General features: G+C 35.1%; 1 protein-coding gene across 2 annotated transcripts in view; it reads left to right on the top strand.

Moving 5' to 3' along the window:
- The window catches only part of LOC110999468, a 32,588-nt gene extending 14,663 nt beyond the window's left edge, over window positions 1-17,925 (top strand). For both annotated transcript variants that reach the window (XM_045633753.1, XM_045633752.1), the window contains exons 13-29: window positions 650-879; window positions 1,557-1,758; window positions 2,543-2,677; window positions 3,606-3,699; window positions 5,801-5,902; window positions 7,416-7,530; window positions 7,847-7,990; window positions 10,162-10,285; window positions 10,812-10,906; window positions 11,681-11,881; window positions 12,312-12,447; window positions 12,935-13,162; window positions 13,838-13,948; window positions 14,450-14,576; window positions 16,056-16,170; window positions 17,300-17,386; window positions 17,600-17,925. In XM_045633753.1, the coding sequence (XP_045489709.1) occupies window positions 650-879; window positions 1,557-1,758; window positions 2,543-2,677; window positions 3,606-3,699; window positions 5,801-5,902; window positions 7,416-7,530; window positions 7,847-7,990; window positions 10,162-10,285; window positions 10,812-10,906; window positions 11,681-11,881; window positions 12,312-12,447; window positions 12,935-13,162; window positions 13,838-13,948; window positions 14,450-14,576; window positions 16,056-16,170; window positions 17,300-17,386; window positions 17,600-17,753 (2,400 nt within the window). In that variant the 3' untranslated portion in view covers window positions 17,754-17,925. The remainder of the gene's footprint in view (window positions 1-649; window positions 880-1,556; window positions 1,759-2,542; window positions 2,678-3,605; window positions 3,700-5,800; window positions 5,903-7,415; window positions 7,531-7,846; window positions 7,991-10,161; window positions 10,286-10,811; window positions 10,907-11,680; window positions 11,882-12,311; window positions 12,448-12,934; window positions 13,163-13,837; window positions 13,949-14,449; window positions 14,577-16,055; window positions 16,171-17,299; window positions 17,387-17,599) is intronic.
- Window positions 17,926-19,390: the final 1,465 nt, after the last annotated feature.

Below are 19,390 nucleotides of genomic sequence, written 5' to 3'. Positions count from 1 at the left end.
TGTCAAAATTTCCTTCGTAATAAGCGGTAACTGCGTCATTCGTATGTTTAAACAGTGAAATAATCGTAAAACGATTTTTCTCTCTTATAAATAACTGGAATCACATTTAGTTATCTTATAACTATTTACACTTAATATTTAACAAAATTTTTAAATCGTCGAATATAAAAATAGCTTTTATTTTAAGTCGGTAGTTTCAAGTGAGTAGTGTCAGTATATATATGTATATACTGTGTATGTATGTTACCCTTCTTATTTAAAAAAACTATATGTGTATATTTTTGATCATATTGGTATATGTAATGTACATAGTATTAAAATACTTAACTCAAAATACCTTTATTCATATAGGTAACCAAGTACATTTATGAACGTCCACAGAAAAGATTGTAAATTGATTATTGCCAGTTCTTCTCTTCCATTCTACGCCCTTGATTTGAGAACTGGCAGTAAATGTAAAATTAGATTCATTTAATTTTTTTTGACGTTCATATGTGTACATTGTGTTACGTATATGAATAAATGATTTTTGTTTATTCGTTTGATTCTATATTTACTTCCAGTTCGCAAGGCAAGAGCGTAAAGCGGATAAGAACTGCCAATTGCCACCTTTGAAAGGATATTTTGAATTAAATATTTCTGTTTACAGGCTTTACAAGCCCTTGAAGTGAGCCTTCCAATCCTAACAAACGAAACTGAGCATATACAACTTCGCATCGCGGCGTTGCACGCTATTCTACGTTCAGAAATACAAGCTACGGATTTCCTCTTTATCCACAATTTCATAACCAGCTCCGATGATGATCAACTCAAGAGGTTCTGGTACTCCACGGTGAAGAGCCTAGAAGCCAATCGCTTCTTTGAGGGATATCGTTTTGCGTAAGTATTTTACACTAACGCCCCGCCAATAAGATAGGATGTTAAAACACATTTTAGATTATAGGTACATAAGTTATTTTTTTTAAGTTAAATTTCTTTACGCACGAATGACTTGGGGAGTAAGCTGGTGAAGGCGTGACGTAAGCGTTACGAAAAATGTGATCGGGCAAGGCGAACGGAAGTTGAGAGAGATAGCGGCGCGCGCGCACATTTTCTTTCTCTCTTCCACTCATAGCCAAATACGTTCCGTATATATAAGCATACTACAGACCTATTGTCTGTATCACAGAGTAGACAAAATTAAGAAAATTAATATATGTATATGTACCTACATAAATGTAATGTTATGTAAAGTATAATTATATATACGTGTGTGGACACGTATATATAATTATACTAGCGACCCGCACCGGCTTCGCACGGGTGCAATGCTGATACTAAATACTACAGAAAAACTGTGTACAATACTTAGTACATTGTTTTGATAAAAGCCTGCGTTTACAATGAAAGCGGAAAAAATGTAATTATTTACATCACATTAGAAACTTGTTTTTGAAACATTTTAGTGGTTCCTAATGGTGTTGGTGCGTGGCCACAATTAAAACACCCTCAATTGTATAACGCCACAAATATTATTATTTATTTTATTATTTATGTTATTATTAATAATGTTTTAGATCATACTACATCCCATTCGTAGCGAAGCAAGTGACTAATCCAGATACAACATATTGGGCCACGAACAACTACATAATCACCAATGGTGAAGAGTTTGGGCCATCACTACAGGTGTTCAGCATTGGTGAAGAGTTCAGTGCGATGCCTGCTATGGCTGGGGTCACCTTAAGTTTGGGAGGACGTCGACCTTATGACACTTCGGTAAGGAAACTTTTTTTTTATAGAACAGGGGGCAAACGGGCAGGAGGCTCACCTGATGTTAAGTGATACCGCCGCCCATGGACACTCTCAATGCCAGAGGGCTCGCGAGTGCGTTGCCGGCGTTTTAAGAATTGGTACGCTCTTTTCTTGAAGGACCCTAAGTCGAATTGGTTCGGAAATACTTCAGTTGGCAGCTGGTTCCACAAAGTGGTGGTGCGAGGCAAAAACTGCTTAGAAAAACGCGCAGTTGTGGAACGGTGGACGTCGAGGTGATACGGGTGGAATTTCGCATTCTGCCTCGACGTCGAAACTTGGTGAAAACTAAACATTGACTGTTGACAACTCTCAGAAGGTCGTAGGTTCGATAGCCGGCTGAATAACAAATAGGCTTTCTATGTGCGCATTTACTTCATCAAAGGAAAATATCGTGAGGTAACCGGCTTGTCTTAAAGAGGTTGTAGCGCCATTGTGTGTGCGTACTATAACTTTGTAATACCTCCGCCCATGGACACTCTCAATGCCAGAGGGCTCGCGAGAGCGTTGCCGGTCTTTTAAGAAATGGAATTCTTTTATTGAAGGACCCTTAGCGCAGCTGCTATGGGGAGATCCATGATAATCATGATTTGGTCACACCCATGCCAACCTGCCACCTTGCCATCAACCACCATGTTCTAGTTCACGACGGGCGTTAGAACCCAGTTTTAGTTTACAAAATATTAAAACATTTCCAGCTGTCGAAGAAGACAAATACACCATAATTTATTTCAAATGCTTTATTTTACAGATTTATTTAATAGCTGAAGGTGTATCGTCTCATATATTCAAAAAGATGCGTGGTGTCTCAGCTGATCTGAATGTGGAGACCCTGGTTAAAGTTTTGGAGAAGATGAAAATTTGGACATTGAAGACTCCACAAGAAGTAAGTCATATTAACGGAACTGTTCTTTTTTTTTTAATAGAACAGGGGGAAAACGGGCAGGAGGCTCACCTGATATTACGTGATACCGCCGCCCATGGACACTTTCAATGCCAGAGTACTCGCGAGTGCGTTGCCGGCCTTTTAAAGAACTATTAAAGAACTTCTCGTATTTCGGTTTAATGATACGCCCAGACTATTACGACTAACACGACGAATAAATTATTTAATTTCTAAATAATTTATTCGTCGTGTTCAATAGATCACAAGCAAAGAAAGGCATCGTGAGGAAACAGCGTAATCAAATATCACCAGATATTTTGAATTTCGCCGCTGAAGTGCTTTTAAGGCATCTGCGGCACCACCTTTATAGAATCGCAGGGGCTGGCAGGATGGAGGCTAAGCTGATGATAAATGATTCTGCCAATAGAAACTCTCAATGGCAGAAAGCTTGCGAGTGCATCCTTTAAAGACTTCCCCTAAGAAGGACCCTAAGTCAAATTGATTTGGTTTTCCAATTCAATTCGACTTAGGGTCTTCCATTGGAATTTGGTTTACCAATACTTCAGAGGCCAGCTGGTTGCAAATTGTATTGCTAGGCGAAGATTAAAAACCCTCAATCGTGTTACGGAAGACGTAAAACAAATGGAAAGGCTCTGAACCGCCCCTCTGAACTATGTGGCAAATACGCTAGAAAATTCCTATAACTTATGTTCATTGTAATTTATCTTTCTAAGAGAATTCTAATATTACTCTGAATCAGTTTTTCGCAAGGTTGAGACCATGCTCCTTACATTACATTGTTAAATTGAATTTGAAAAATTTGCTGTTTCGTTTACAATTTCGTAGTGATTCCTACCTATTGTGAGTTGAATATGAACAAGACAATGAAATTTTAAAATTATGTATGTCATAACGTATCTTTTTACAGGTACATATAGATATAGTGATAAAGGTAGAAGATAAGACAGTATATGCAACGCACATCAACCAATCAAGATTTGAGACCTGGAACGGAGTGGAAAGTATGTACAAATAATTATAAAGAGGATCTAGTGACTAGGATACGAAAGGGAATGCTTAGGTGGTGAAACAGATGAATGAGAAGCAGGTACCAAGTAGACAAGGCCACCTTGAATGAAGTCGGGTTGGGTAGGCCGGGTACAGGTACTCCTGAACCATACGTACTTGACAAGGGACTTGTTAAAAATACTTAGCATGAATTGTGAGTGTAATAAAAGTGGATGAAGCAAGAGAGCTAAAGTGGGGAAGTGGAGATCCATGGTTTTTGCCATTGCCGTTTTTGGAAGGAGGCTGATAAATGCAAAAGGGGTGATCGTCAGAAATAGGCATGGTACATAGGTCTACCGTGGATGGAAAAATCAGCTTAGGTTGGTGACTTAGAGAAGGGACATAAAAGTATTTAGCATGAGTGGTGAATAGAATGCAAGTGGATACAGTGAGAGAGGTAGTGAGTAAGTAGAGATCCGTGGGCCTTGAACCAGGAAGTACCAGAGAAGTGACTTGTAAGAAGTATAATGAGCATGCATGGTTGAACGTCTTGAGAGTAGATTAAACGAGTCTCTTATCCACCTGAGAAAATTAATTGCCATACCTATCACATATTGACGGTTTCATTAGTTTTACGCTTAATAAACGCGTCGAACAATTTAATATATGCTTAAATTAATTGTTCATTACTATATAATTTAAATGTTGAAGGGAGTGCCTGCGTCTGGCTATACTCTCGGGGCGTAAATCCGACTGTTTTGTTAATCGCCTTATAAAACTAAGAATGCCTGAGTGGGCAAAATGTATTTTGCTCGTAAACATATCACTTGCCCTGGGGAATAAAGTTGTTTAAAAAAAGTAAGATAATATACAGTGTTTATGCATTTGTGTAACAGAGGACAATCGCTTTTAATTTATTTTATTATTCCTTATTACTCAAAATGTTATATGGAACATGGTGTAATGGTTACAGCTCCTTACAAACGTTGTGTAAAAGAAAAAACTTTTTAAAAAGAGTGGCGGAGAGTTTATTGCCAGTTCTTCTTTTTCGTTCTACGCACTTGATTTGAGAACTGGCAGTAAGTGGGAAATTAGAAGAATTGACATACATAAAATTTCTTTTTTTGACGTTTATAAGTATACATTGTTACCAATATGAATAAATGATTTTGAATTTGAAAAGTGTAAATAGTTAAAAAATAATAAAATTAAATAAGAGTAATTTATCTAGTTAAAGAACAAAAGATTTGTTTCAACATAATAATTTTTTAAACTCTTAAAAGGCCGGCAACGCACTCGCGAGCCCTCTAGCATCGAGAGTATCCATGGGCGGCGGTATCACTTAACATCAGGTGAGCCTCCTGCCGTTTGCCCCCTGTTCTATTAAAAAAAAATATGTATCACACAGTAATCGCACATTACCACGGTAATGTCTAAAACGTAATCATTTACGACTCTTTTCGTGGAAATATTATGACCTTAGTGAAGCAGAGATATAATTTCACCACCCTTTATTTATTTTTAAAGTGATACATTAATTTTTATGACTATTTGGCAGAATTTCAATCGAAACTAAAACTATCTTTTTGTTTTTTGCGATTTATTACAGCAAAGTAAAATTAGATAAATGAGTATTACTAACATTGACAATAATTTCTGTAGAATAAAGGCCATCTCGTGTTTTTTTATAGTAAAATGTTTTAAAAAATTCTGAAAAAATACAGTTGTAATTACATTAGCCAAAGAAGTCCAAAATGAGAAAATATTGAAACAGTCGTTATACTTTACGAGTTTATTTCCAGCGAGATATTACCTAGATATACCTAGATAAAGATATAAATATTACCTAGATATAGATAGAGATATTACCTAGATAAAGATATAAATATTACCTAGATATAGATAGAGATATTACCTAGATAAAGATATAAATATTATATATTTTATTTACACATTCATTTTGACTAATCAATGATCGTTTTGTCTCGATTAAAAAAATATTTTTGTCTATGATTATTTATAATTTATGTTACTCAGCTTTTTCAAGCCATGTTTTAAGCAGATGAATAATTTATATATTAATAATTTTATAATTAATGTTGATTATAATTCCAGTGGCAAAATCAATAATGGAGTTTCTAAGATTCGGAAGTCATATCAACCAACAGATGGTCTACTATCCATCACAAATGGAGATGAATGTACCGAGTGAGCTGGGTAAGGACGTTTTGGATATTTTTGCTGCCAATTAACGCCTATGTAAATAATAAATATACAAAATAATTTCTTTAAAAAAAGGCGATTTTATAATTCACTTTAAAGTGTTTACTGTATATTATATATATTTGTATTGTTTGTAAATATATATATATATACATATTATCACAAGTTTAAATAAACACTAGGTTTCGCTTTAGAAAGCTTAGTCCGATTCACAAAATCCCCTTGCAAGCTCTAAATGAGTTTCAACCTTACTACAATCAAATTACGGCAGCTATTTCAACAACACGAAATGCTCACTCGCGAGACGCGTTCTTTTACACATGTGTGAGTATAGGGTATCCCGATATCCATTAATGATTAATATAGACCTTATTTTGATGATGGTAAGGATCTTTAAGCATTAAGTATGTATGTATATAAGTATTTAATTAACATGCTTATGTACGAATACGAAGTGTTCTCGAATTTAATACGAAGTGTAAGTCGCTGACCGCGTCTGTTATATAAAAATTGTAGCGTAATTACGATAATAAACGTTTAATTCAGTTAAAAATTTTTTAATAAGTAATGAATTTCACAAATAATGCAATATTGTAAAAAAATGCAATAGTTATTTAATAATTGACTTGTCGTGAATTATTATAATTAATATTAATTTGATAACGTAATCATATATTTCAATAATTTATGATGAAGTGATAAAATATGACAAGGATTGACTATATTATGACTCATATGTAATATCTATGTAAAATTCAATTTAAGACAAATTTGCACGCCATTGTATGTGTATAAGAATATGCGAACATCAGATTGTACCTACCACCAAATCATTATTGTATCATATTCTTGCAAATAAATATTATTATTATTGATTATTAATAGCCGTATAGACATTGAAAAGGGAAAGATAGTCGTATTGTTTCTCACTCTCACGCCGAAGAATGTTTAATTTACAAAAAGTTATTATGAAATAATCGCGGTATACCTATCTGTAGAAAAATTATAATAAAATTATAAGTTGCGTATCGCGCTATCTATTGGTAAGTAGGCAAACTATCTTAACGCAAAATTATTGTTTAAATACAAGGGGAAGGGTATGTGCAAAAACAGCCCTGTGTGATGGCTGTAAGTAATGTATTAAATATTACTTATAAATATGCAAAGATAAACAACTGTTTAAATCCATACTCAACAAATATTAATATTCGCCAAGCGAGAGACTGCCACAAGTTGACAGATAACTATATTTTAATTATTTTATAGTAGTTTTGATACGACTGCCATCTATAGCCGAGAGTTGATAACAATCCCGCTTATACATAGTTTAGTTTTGTTTTTCAAACAGTACAAAATATAAAAATATATTAAATAAATGTGAATTCTCAAGTAAAATAAAACATTTAAAACTGTCTCTTTTTAACACATTGTAAACGCAATATGACAGAAAGAGACAATCCCTTAAATAAAAGCTAGGTTTCGAAAATGTATAACATTGCCTTTTCAGGTACTCCAATTCGCCTACAGTCCCTCAGCATGGGTTTTACCTCTGTCAGAGGTAATCTTACAGCACCAGCTGACCCCACACTGGATCTAGATTGGGAGAACGACTTGCACATTAGGTAAATTAATTATTTATTTATTTCAATTAGAGATATTAGACGAATAAAATAGAAATACTAGCAATTTTTGTTAATCAAAACAAAAAAGCGAGAGCGTATTTTTAAAAGACATGCGTATTGAGTGCGTCGGTAGTTATTTTCGAAAAAATGCTTACCAATTATTAAAAGGCCGACAACGCATTCGCCAGCCCTCTGGCATTGAGTGTCCATAGGCGGTAGCTATTTCGGAACCAATTCGACTGCGTCCTTCAAGAAAGGAGCGTCCCAATTCTAAAATAGGCAACGCATACAACCCATACATATATATTGTAAACAGGTTCCAAGGAACGAAAGTCACATCACTTTCCACTTATGCGCCCCTGGTACAATCCGAGCATACAGGAAGAGTCCAACAATCGCTGGTGGCGCATCTGCCCATCAAATTTAATGTTACCTGCCAAGCATCAACACGGTCTATTGCGTAAGTATTTTATAATTACTGTGCCCTGCTGCTTCATCAGGACAGGATCCAGTCACTTTAGCCAAGAACAAACTATAAGATAATGCAAATATTCAGATAGGAGTTAAAAACTGCCTTCATCGCGGAAGGCGTGGTTACTTTGCTCTAGTGAGCTTCCTGCCTCTTCTTGAGTAAACAAAATGTCTGCTTCATGTCAATTCGTATACTGTATGATAAAACGCACATTAGGTAAATTAATTATTTATTAATTTTAATTAGAATTAGTAGACGAATTTTATAGAAATACTAGCAATTTTTGTTAAACAAAAAATTTCGACAGCTCTAATAAAAGGCTGGCAACGCCATCGCGAGGTCTCTTGCATTGAGTGTCCAAAGACAGTAGCATTCCGGAACCAATTCGACTAAGGGTCCTCCAAGAAAAGACCGTACCAATTATTAAAAGACCGGCAACGCACTCGCTAGCCTTCTGGCATTGAGAGCTTTGGCAATTCAACTAAAGGTCCTTCAAGAAAAGAGCATACCAATAGGCCGGCCACACACTCGTGAGTCCTGTGACATTAAGTGTCCATGAGCTGAACCAATTCGACTATGGTTCCTTGTTTTATGTGGCATTGCCGTAATGGTAGCTTCTTTTGTTATTTATATATTTATATATAATAAGTACTGGGTAGGCAAAGGGAACTTCGCCCATACAGCCAAGTCTTCAGTAGAATATTTTTATTGATATGAAATGAAAAGAAACCAAACCTAACTCATTGAATCCAATCATTAAATCCGACATTGATACAAATTAGTAGCTTCTTTTTAAAATATTTGCGTGAATCATAAAAACTTCTATGATTTTTTTTTAGTAAAACCTTCGTGGTTGGTTTTTTCTTTTTAATAGACATTGTTTTGACAGTTGGGAATGATAACGCACTAGCGGTAAAGAAAAAGCACGAGTGTGTAATAGCCCTCTTTCCGCACGCTATACGTCACTGCAATATGAGCAACTGTATTAAAAAATATTTTTTAATACAGTTGCTCAAAAAGTGGCATATTGCAGGGAGGTATAGCGTTCGGAAAGTGGGCTATTACACACTCGTGCTTTTTCTTTGCCATTCCCGCACTCGTGCGTTTTCTTTGCCAACTGTCAAAACAATGTGTATTAAAAAGAAAAAACCAACCACGAAGGTTTTATTCAAAAGATTCATAGAAGTTTTTATGATTTACGCAAATATTTTAAAAAGAAGCTACTAATTTGTTTCAATGTCGGATTTAATGATTGGATTCAATGAGTTAGGTTTGGTTTCTTTTCATTTCATATCAATAAAAATATTCTACTGAAGACTTGGCTGTATGATGATTTCTAAATATTATAATAATTGGAATCAATGAGTTCGGTTAGGTTTCTTTTCATTTCATATCAATTAAAAAAATATTAAAAAGAATTTTATAATATATGCAAATACGTATTTTTAAAAAGTTTACTAATAATTGGATTCAATAAGTTAGGTTAGGTTTATTTTATTTCATATCAATAAAAAAATATTAAAAAGAAAAAACTAACCATGAAGTTTTTACTAAAAAAAATCACAGAAGTTTTTATGATTCATGCAAATATTTATAATAATAAAGAAGCTACTATTTGTTTCGATATCAGATTTAATGATTGGACTCAATGGAGTTATATTTGGTTTTCTTTCAATATAAATAGTCTACTGAAGAATTGGCTGTATGGGCCAAGTTCCCTTTGCCTACCCAGAATCGGTGAAGAAAAGAAAAAACAAGCTTTGCTCATATTCTTGCGGTTGGCGCCATTTTCCAAAGATGTTCTTTCGAGTTGAGTTATTTGTTGCACAAAATGAGTAATTTCGACGATATTTTATTTGAATGAATACCACCCGAACGCAGTATAATTGCATAAAATGCTTCGGAGAACAATTTACCGGAAACATATAAGTCGCTACATATCTTCGTGCAACGAATTTATTCCGTAGAGAGAATAGAAAAAAAGCAAATAGTTTAATTAAATTGCTTTATTTTCTCGCAACTGTACTAAAATTAGTCGTTCAGTACTCGTCCCGACTGTCAACCCTCACCTTCGGCTGCGCCTCGGCTCGGGTAGACATTCGTCGGAACTCGTTGCAATGACAGGATTTCCGCACTTGTAATGAAATATACTATTACAGGTTTACGTGGTTGAATCCCTTCGCACAGCGGGCGGGAATCGCAATCCACTCCAGGGTACAAATTACAACAGACTCCGCACTTGGGAGAGACTCCTATACCGTATCTTCGAAGCCTATATCTAAAGTAATTAATTAAGTATTCCTATTTTTAAAACTTATAAGAAAAAAACAGATAAAAACTAAAGTTATAATTTTTAACATTAATAATGAGGTAAACTGGGATCTATGCAATATTTAGATGAGATTTGCATTTATGACATGTCTAGATTTAACTAAATACCTAATTAAATAAACTAACAATATAAATAGGGTAGCACCGAGAACGAAAGAGTGGACGGCAAGCTTTAGCCATAGCCTATTAGTCTTATTAAGTGTCTGCTAGATGAAGGGTTCGCTACTCCTCTGCATAGCAAAGGGCTTTATCCAGTCTTCACGTCAAGCTTGACATCCATGGCGAGGGCCTGGGCATTTTTTTTCATTTCGTGTTCGTTTAAAAGACAAGTATGTGATCAGCCTTCAAGATCAAGATCAAGATCTTGGTCTCCAATGTATGATACGTGATCATTTTTGATAACCAAGTATATAGAAAGTCCATAGAAAGTTGGCGATGAGATGAGAGTCTACCCTACTCCTCTGTTTTTGGTTTACAGGTGAATAAAAATGGCATATTCTTCGACTGTGAGCAGCAGACCTCAGCAGCAGAGGTTCTCGAGAAGTATTTGATGTCGAAAATTATAAATTACGAGTGAGTAGACGCACTTGAATTTGGTTTTTGGAAAATTTATTAGTTACGGCCCATGGACAATTCCAGCCAGTGGACTGTGAAACTTGTGTTAAATTTATATGTAATAGACGTGAGGAGTGTCTATTTATGTTACATAATATATGTTGCAGCGTACTAGCTTAAAAGCCGTTTTAACAGCCTGGCCTTTTAACCAAACATCGCCGTTTAACTAGCGGCCTGAAAGATATTTAGTTGATAAAACAGCTACGCAAATGACTTGGATTGTTGACGTTTCATTACTAGCCTGTTAATTTAAATTTACTTCCACTTTCCGCCACCTAGCGGCGAGTGTCGAAATTTTTCAACCTATCAAAATGGTGTCGGCAAACCACAACTTTGATACAATATACCAATATAATAGTACTAAAAGAATGTAGTTTAATTTTTAAATAAATATTTTTTATTTCAGATGTTTCATTTTTATATTATTTTTGCCATTTCTACGTTCGTACGTACTGTTCACTCTACGAAGCCTAAGGCAGTAGCCAGCCAGCTTATATATGTAACAGGCTTTGAAATGCACATCTAATTCACATTTAATTTGTATGGTGTAATAGTAATTTGTGTAAACAATTGATGGAAAAACATCAACGATACAGAATATCTCTGCAATAGATTATCTGCGTGTTGTATCTGCGGAACACATTTGTTTATACATCATCAGAAGTCGAACCAAAAACACCCAGAATCGCCAAGCTTATATAGTCACTGGGTTAATTTTTAAATTTGTTTCAGTACTCCCCAAACCCAAAAAACCTTCGTGGACACATTACACCAGCTGACTCCTCTACCAGGTTGTGGACTCATTCTTCCCCCCACGAGACAGGATCAAGGAGGAGATGAAGTTATACGACTTAAGTTTAGTTTGGGAAACATCTCTTTGGAACGAGTAGATAGTGTTGAAGCTAATTTTGGAGTCGTCTTAAGTTATTATAGGTATTATATATAGATTATGTAACAGGTGGTAAACAGACAGGAGGCTCATCCGATGTAAAGGGATACCGCCCATGGACACTCACACTGCCAGAAGGCTGTACACTGCAGGTCTCTTAAGAATTGGTACGAAAATACTTCAATGGGTAGCTGGTTCCATATAGTGGTGGTGTGTGGAAAAAACTGCCTTAAGTATCGCTCACTTGTGGAACCATGGAGTTCGTGGTGATACGGATGGTATTTTGTGATGATGATACTCAGCTGCAGCTGTTAGTCCGAACAAATCCTCTGAACACTTTCCATGGCAAATGCAGTAGAAGATGCAGAGAGACCCGAAATCTCTACGCAATGCCAAGGGACCAAGCTGCTCAAAAAGTGACTGGTCGTCGACGAACCATTTGATAATAATTTAAATTTTTTTTTTTAATTACAGCTTAGATGAAAAGACCGTCTTCTTAAAGATAGATTCTAATACAAAGATAAAGAGTACAGGGAGGAATGTCTCAGCTGAGTGGAACTTATATGTGAAGCAGCCGCAAGCAGCAGACCCAAAGAAGACTCATTGGAAGGTATATACTCTGTGGTACTAATTGGTGATGGATATAGAAATCAAATTTTAACTTTGCTTAAATTTCAATCGTATAAACAGCAGAGAAGTAGGAGTTCTTGCCTACTAAGCAGCGTTTAAACAGACATCTTCTGGACTGGCGTGCCCTCCAATAGTCCACATCTCACTTAGGTTAAGTGGGATTGTGGACAAATGTCTGCCCAAACAGTATTAAAAACCTTTTTTAGTTCAATCTTCATTAAATAGCTGATATTTTGAGTCAATATTAGAATAGAATTTAGTTATCTTGCAAATTTTTTGGATTAAGTAAAGCATTGACCTGACAATATACACTTGAAGTTTCAGAACTTATCAAAAGAATACTTATTTCTTTTTCTGGAAGAAAACATATTTTCCTTTAAAACTAATTAATCAAACGCAGAAATATATTTGTCCTAACAATGTTTGAAGGTCGATGTATGCCCTGAAATTCTACTGTCTCTTATCAGCTCTGCTACAAAGAAGATGACGTCAGCCACGCCCCATCAGACGAAGACATCACCACCACGCCCTCAGCATACGAAGGTCTCGTCACAATCACGTACAGGTCTTCTGATAAATTCGTCAGCTGTTCCACGGACCAGAGTAGCACGATTGAAGTCAAGTACCGAGGGACTCCGAAACACGGAGATGGTGGATTGGAGAGGAATGTGGAATTTCAGATTGTGGGAGAACGGGTATGTTTATTATTAAAGTAAAGGAAGGAAGAAGTAGTAACGACATAACACTCCAGAACTCTATAATAAACAATAGGTATCTAGGAGTTTTCGTAGTTTAAGAATCCGATGATAGGTCATAGTATTAGTGGTAAAATCAGTTTTTAAATAAACTATCATTAAATTCCTCTCAATATGAACATTCGACAATAGTAATAATTGTGATTGTCATTATTATTATCTTAATATATATAAATCTCCTGTCACAATGTTTGTCCGCGATGGACTCCTAAACGACTTAACCGATTTTAAATTAAATTGGCACACCGTGAGCAGTCTGGTCCAACTTAAGAGATAGGATAGCTTAGATCTTTAATTAAAGTCGCAATTTTATTTTATTGCAAATGATTTATTATTTGATAGAAATTTAACAGACAGAACAGAACTTTTCACATAAGTTCTCCTACCGTTTCCCTTGAATAGTTTACTACTATGTAATATAACAAAAACCTTACCCACAGCAACGCTTGGCCTAGTCTTTTAGTTGTCCTATAAAATTCTCTGGCATTGAGAGTGTCCATGGGCGGCGGTATCACTTAACATCAGCTGAGCCTCCTGCCCGTTTGCCCTCAGTTCTATAAAAAAAAAAATATTAATGACTCTCAAACATTATCTTCAATATATTTTGTATTTCAGCTACACGACTTCGATCTGCTTCCAAAACTGGGTCTGATGGGTGGTACTCCAGCTGGTCAGATCCTCGGGAGTCTTGACAAGGATACTATAAATGCTACAGCAGTTGTCAAGGTATAAATATATACTAATTTTAATAATAAATATATTAAAAAAATAGTCACCTTTTTAGATTCAGACTTCTGTGTCTGTTTCATGATTAGAAGACTTGTTGGGTCTATGGCCGGTTTCCTTATGATGTTCTCCTTCAAATTTAGAGCTATATAAATATAAATGTTAGCCATAGAAAGGTTTTATGACCACTAAGCCAATAAATAAATTTAATACAGACTTATGTTTAGTTGTCTTCAAAGTTCAGCCTTTTTCGAAAATCTCAAACCATGACTTTCTTTCTCCATTCGCTACCTGGTAATGTTGCTATATCTATCCACCTTTTAAAAGGTGCTCTCTTCTCCTTGGTCTTGACTTAAAGTACACCTTTTATCTGTGGATATATACTATTGCCACTTCTGTTTTAAGGCATAATGTAAGTCACTTTTCTTTTTCATCTTGTGCGTGGTACTCAATGTTAAAATCAGAGTAAGCTGGCAGGCGACGTTTTAAACAATTTTTCAGGAGAAGAACGGAGTGGCATCTCTTGTTGTCAACCATGGACCAGAGATGAAGTTCAAGTCTGACAATATTGCGTGGCTTTTGGATAGTGTGACCGGAATGCAACTTATGAAGAAATTTGGATTTTACAGTAAGTGGTCATGGATTCGACTTCCAGATATACGATATAATTTAACTCTTGTTTGGTAAAGGATGATGCTAGATCGACATGTCTAGGTATAACGAAGAAAAAGGAAAAAAATAGGAAGTATTTAAAATTAATCGCATATTGGATTGGAAATTTGTTTTTTTTTTGAGTTTTTATTAAAACTACCACATTTAATTGCCACCAGTTCTTGACCCAAATCCGCCAACCTGACCTCGCTAAATGTAGAAAAACCCGGGAGAATGGCTAGTACAGTTAATAGGACATGTATCTTGTCCTAATTAATTTGATTTAACTCAATTCTAACATAGTCCAGTGGCTAATATAATCTATAATATGTGGTTAATTATATATTAATTAAACAAATCTGTGATATTAAAACAATATGTAAAGACAACACATCACAACAAAGGACAGGTCATATAATAAGAGAGAACCAAAAAAGAACGAAAGAGAGGCAGACAGATTTTTCTAGAGGTGGCTTTGAGAAAGGACAACCTTTAAATGTATGTTTTGAAGTTATACTTCTTTTGGCGCGATGGAGAAAAATGATGAGAGTGAATTTACGATGCGCGCGTACACCGACACCTGAATTCGACATCGTTAAGTTAGGTCTAGGTGACATGGTAATTGATAACTATGTTCAAGTTGTATATTCTAGTATTTTTATATGTAGAACGCGTGATTTGTAACAGTACAATTAAACAGTGTAAATAAATAAATATTATTTTGGTAATTTTAAATCAATTTCATATACGACGATGATAGTATTTTCTAATAATTTATTTATTTCAATTAAAATCTTTTTGATTTATTTTATTATTTATCGTTAATCACTACTGCATTTCAGTTATTTGTTTTCCATACGCCAAATAAGTATAACTTCTAACGCGTGTACATACATACACACCTTTGTATTTAACTATTATATTGCCCCTAAATAGGCATATCTTGGGGCACGGCAACTAAAGCAAAAGATACAACCGTTGCTTTCTCGTTTTATCCATTTTCGAGCTCCTATAACAGAATTGTGGATATAATTATAAAAATACCAAGGAGGATATAATATATAACATGGTATATTTCAAATTTAATTTTGAACGAGTAGTTTAAGAATTATAACTGGTCAAAGTTCTTGATTTTGTCACTAAAATAAAAATAAAATATATTTTCATATAACATAAGACAGACAGGTATCACTTATTCCACGGTATTTACTAAAAAGGATACTAAAAAGCCTACGGAGTTTCAAATCAAATCGTTTATTTGCTAGAATAGTCTTACAATTAGTTACATAAATTACAAAATCCGCCACATATGAATAGTCATGCAAATGCAAATGTCATCTTATATTTTATTTATTTATTTATTTACATAAATACATTTATTATCCTTTCAGACATGTATGTACTTACAAAGTTCGCGGGGGCAGATAGTAACATAAATGCTTCCAAATTATTTCAGGAGAATGCAGGCTTGAAGGTCTAACAGTCCAGACATTATCAGGAAGTGTTGATCAATTGCAACCAATTCAATGCGCTGAGACTCTAGTACTTGCTGACTGCTCTGAATTACCAAGGTATTTAAAATTATTTATTTATTGTATACATAATGTTAAATAGAAGTTAGTTAGTATTGTCTTTTATTAACATAACATTTACACTTTTTTTAACGGATTATAGTTATGTATTATTGTAAACTTATAATTATTTAAACATACTTAATTTTAAATTTAACCGACGTTTCCCGTGATTTGCGTGGTCACGGTGACTGAAGACAAAAGGTGTTGAATGTCAAAAAAGTATTACAGCTATAGGAAATATTGTATTATCTGTGTTTATTTCCCCGGAGTTGGTATCGACGAAATAAATAATTATAAGTTTCCAATAATACATAACTGCAAGCTTCATAGTAAGCCAGTGACATCAATCACTACACAGTATAAAACAAAGTCGCTTTCTCTGTCCCTATGTCCCTTTGTATGCTTAAATCTTTGAAACTACGCAACGGATTTTGATGCGGTTTTTTTAATAGATAGAGTGAGATTCAAGAGGAAGGTTTATATGTATAACAACATCCATTAAATAGTGAAGAAGTACTGTTATTTTTGAGGTTTCTAATGTGATGTCGTAAATAATTACATTTTTTCCGCTTACATTGCAAACGCAGGCTGAACCCTACGAGTTTTATCAAAATAATGCACTAAGTACTATTGTACACATTAAAAAGGTCTACAGAAAAGTCCGTGATGGTATATGTCTATCTCTTATGGATAACCCACATTTTTATATACAACGTTCACAGATTTTCTGTAGTGTATTTAGTATCAGCATTGCACCCGTGTGAAGCCGGGGCGGGTCGCTAGTATACACTATAACATAAATCGTCATAAACCAAATGAAACATCTACGCTCCGTAGATATCCAACGAAATGTTCCGATATATATATATATTCACACATACTTCTGTTCTATATTCATATACTAGTGGGGGCCCATCTGATTCCTTCGTAGTAGCTAATGTTAAATGCGCATATATACCGTGCATACACATCCGGGGATTGAACCTACTACCTCAGGGATGGGTTGAAGCCATTAGGCCAACACTGCTATTTCTTAATCATGTGTTCTTTATACTTTTCCATATCATACATAGTTCCACCTATTTGAAATTCCTATAAAGGTGTTTTAACTAAACTATGTTTACAGCTTTGTAATACTACGAGAAAGTGCTGGTGGCATTAAGATGTATGACATAGACCACAGCGCGGGAAATTCTACTAAGACAGAATCTCCGTGAGTATTATTATTATTATTTTTTATAGAACAGGGGCAAACGGGCAGGAGGAATGGCGGTATCACTTAACGTCAGATGAGCCTCCTGCCCGTTTGCCCCCTGTTCTATAACAAAAAAAAAGCAGAAACGAAGTATCGCGGGGGCATCTAGTTTAAATATACAATTACTGTCAATTAAACCTACATGTACTAATTGACAATTATCCTTTTCAGATTGATTCCAATTAATGATGGCGTCAGGATAGCGTCGGAAGCAACTGGTGTCTTGATTTATAAGAAGCACAATGAAACTGTAATTCTAGTCCCATTCGCCTATATGGACACTGTCTGTGGGGAATGTGTGGGGCGGGATTATAACAATTGCTAAAACAAATGCATATGTACATATAACGGGCCGTTAAAAAATTTGCTTCGATTACATGAACAGTTTATATAACGACTCGTGGTAAATACGTCTGGTTTTGTATATAAACCAATAGTTTAAGTTATATTTAAGTATTTTGTAGTTAAAATATTTGTTAATAAAGAATTTAATATAACCTGTATCAATTAGTCAGCCTCAAAATATAGATCCTTTTCATTGATTCCCAGAAAAACAATTATGAAAATGCTAATAGGGATGCAGCCGATAAATAAGAATCAGTGGCACTGCAACCTGTTTAGGTCTTGGCCTCAGATTTCTGAATCTGTTTCATGATCATATTTAAATCTAATAGGCAAGTAGATGATCAGCCTCCAGTGCCTGACATCTTCGACTTTTTGGGTCTAAGACATGTCGGTTTCCTCACGATGTTTTCCTTCACCGTTCGAGCTAAATCGCACATAGAAAGAAATTCCATTGGTGCAGAGCCGGGGATCGAACCTACGACCTCAGGTATGAGAGTCGCACGCTGAAGCCACTAGGCCAACACTGCTCGCTACTCTTATAGAAATATTGCCGATACCGATACCGATACTTTGGGTTGCCGATATATCGTCAGCAGCGATATTTCCATGGCCAAAACAATGATATTGTACAAATTAAAAAAAAAAATGTACAGGTCTAATACAGACAGACTTGCGTAATAGACTTTCTCCGCAAACCATGAGAATGCTTTTAAAACAAAATTATTAATGTTTATTTGAATTATTGACAATTATTTATTTTATTTTAATTATTTTTCTTAATTTTATATACCTTTAATCGTATTCTAAGTTTGTAACTGTTTATGTTTTTTATTAAAAAATAAAAACTAGAAAAAAACTTGATATACTTCACCTTCATTTTATTTTAAATGAACAAGCCTTTATATCAATATCGGAATTGGCGGTATTTTTTTAAGAATATCGGCATCGGTATCGTATCGGCAAAAGGGCGTATCCATGCATGCCTCCTAATTACGAAGTCATAATAATTTCCTTTTACCAACACTCCTAGATTTACCCATTTCTGTTAATTGAAGACAGCACAATGGAAGGGATTAGGGATGAGTAGCCCAAAATTACGGCGGGCTGATGACTGAGTAGTAGGAAAAGACTGGGAGACTTGTCAAAAGGAGAGTCATCTCAAAAGGCTTGGAAGAGGCCTCTACCCAAGAGGCGTTCACATCCACAGGCTACTAATATTTCGCTTTAAGAAAAAAACTAACATTTTAAATGTAAATTAAGGATAGGGAATAAAACAAAGTTTATTATCACTACATTGCATAAAACAAAGTCGCTTTCTCTGCCCCTATATCCCTACGTATGCTGAAATATTTTAAACTGAGCAACGGATTTTGATGCGATCTTTGACGTGACAACGTCTTATAATTCGATGGCTGCACGCATGAAAAACATGACGTATGCGGCGTTACCTCGCACGAGGCGTTCCATCATGAGGCCTCCGTGTTCGGCAACGTTCGAAATCTGTCTCTCTACTACTTAACTTGATCGATTGTGGTTTCTTTTTAATAGATAGAGTTATTGATGTTTGTTTCGTTTCGATGGTTTGTAATGTGATGTCGTAAATAATTACATTTTTTT

This window comes from Pieris rapae, chromosome 24, assembly GCF_905147795.1.
Source record: "Pieris rapae chromosome 24, ilPieRapa1.1, whole genome shotgun sequence".
Taxonomy (NCBI): domain Eukaryota; kingdom Metazoa; phylum Arthropoda; class Insecta; order Lepidoptera; family Pieridae; genus Pieris; species Pieris rapae.
The sequence above is the reverse complement of the archived record's forward strand: the minus strand, read 5'-3'. Positions and strand labels throughout refer to the sequence as shown.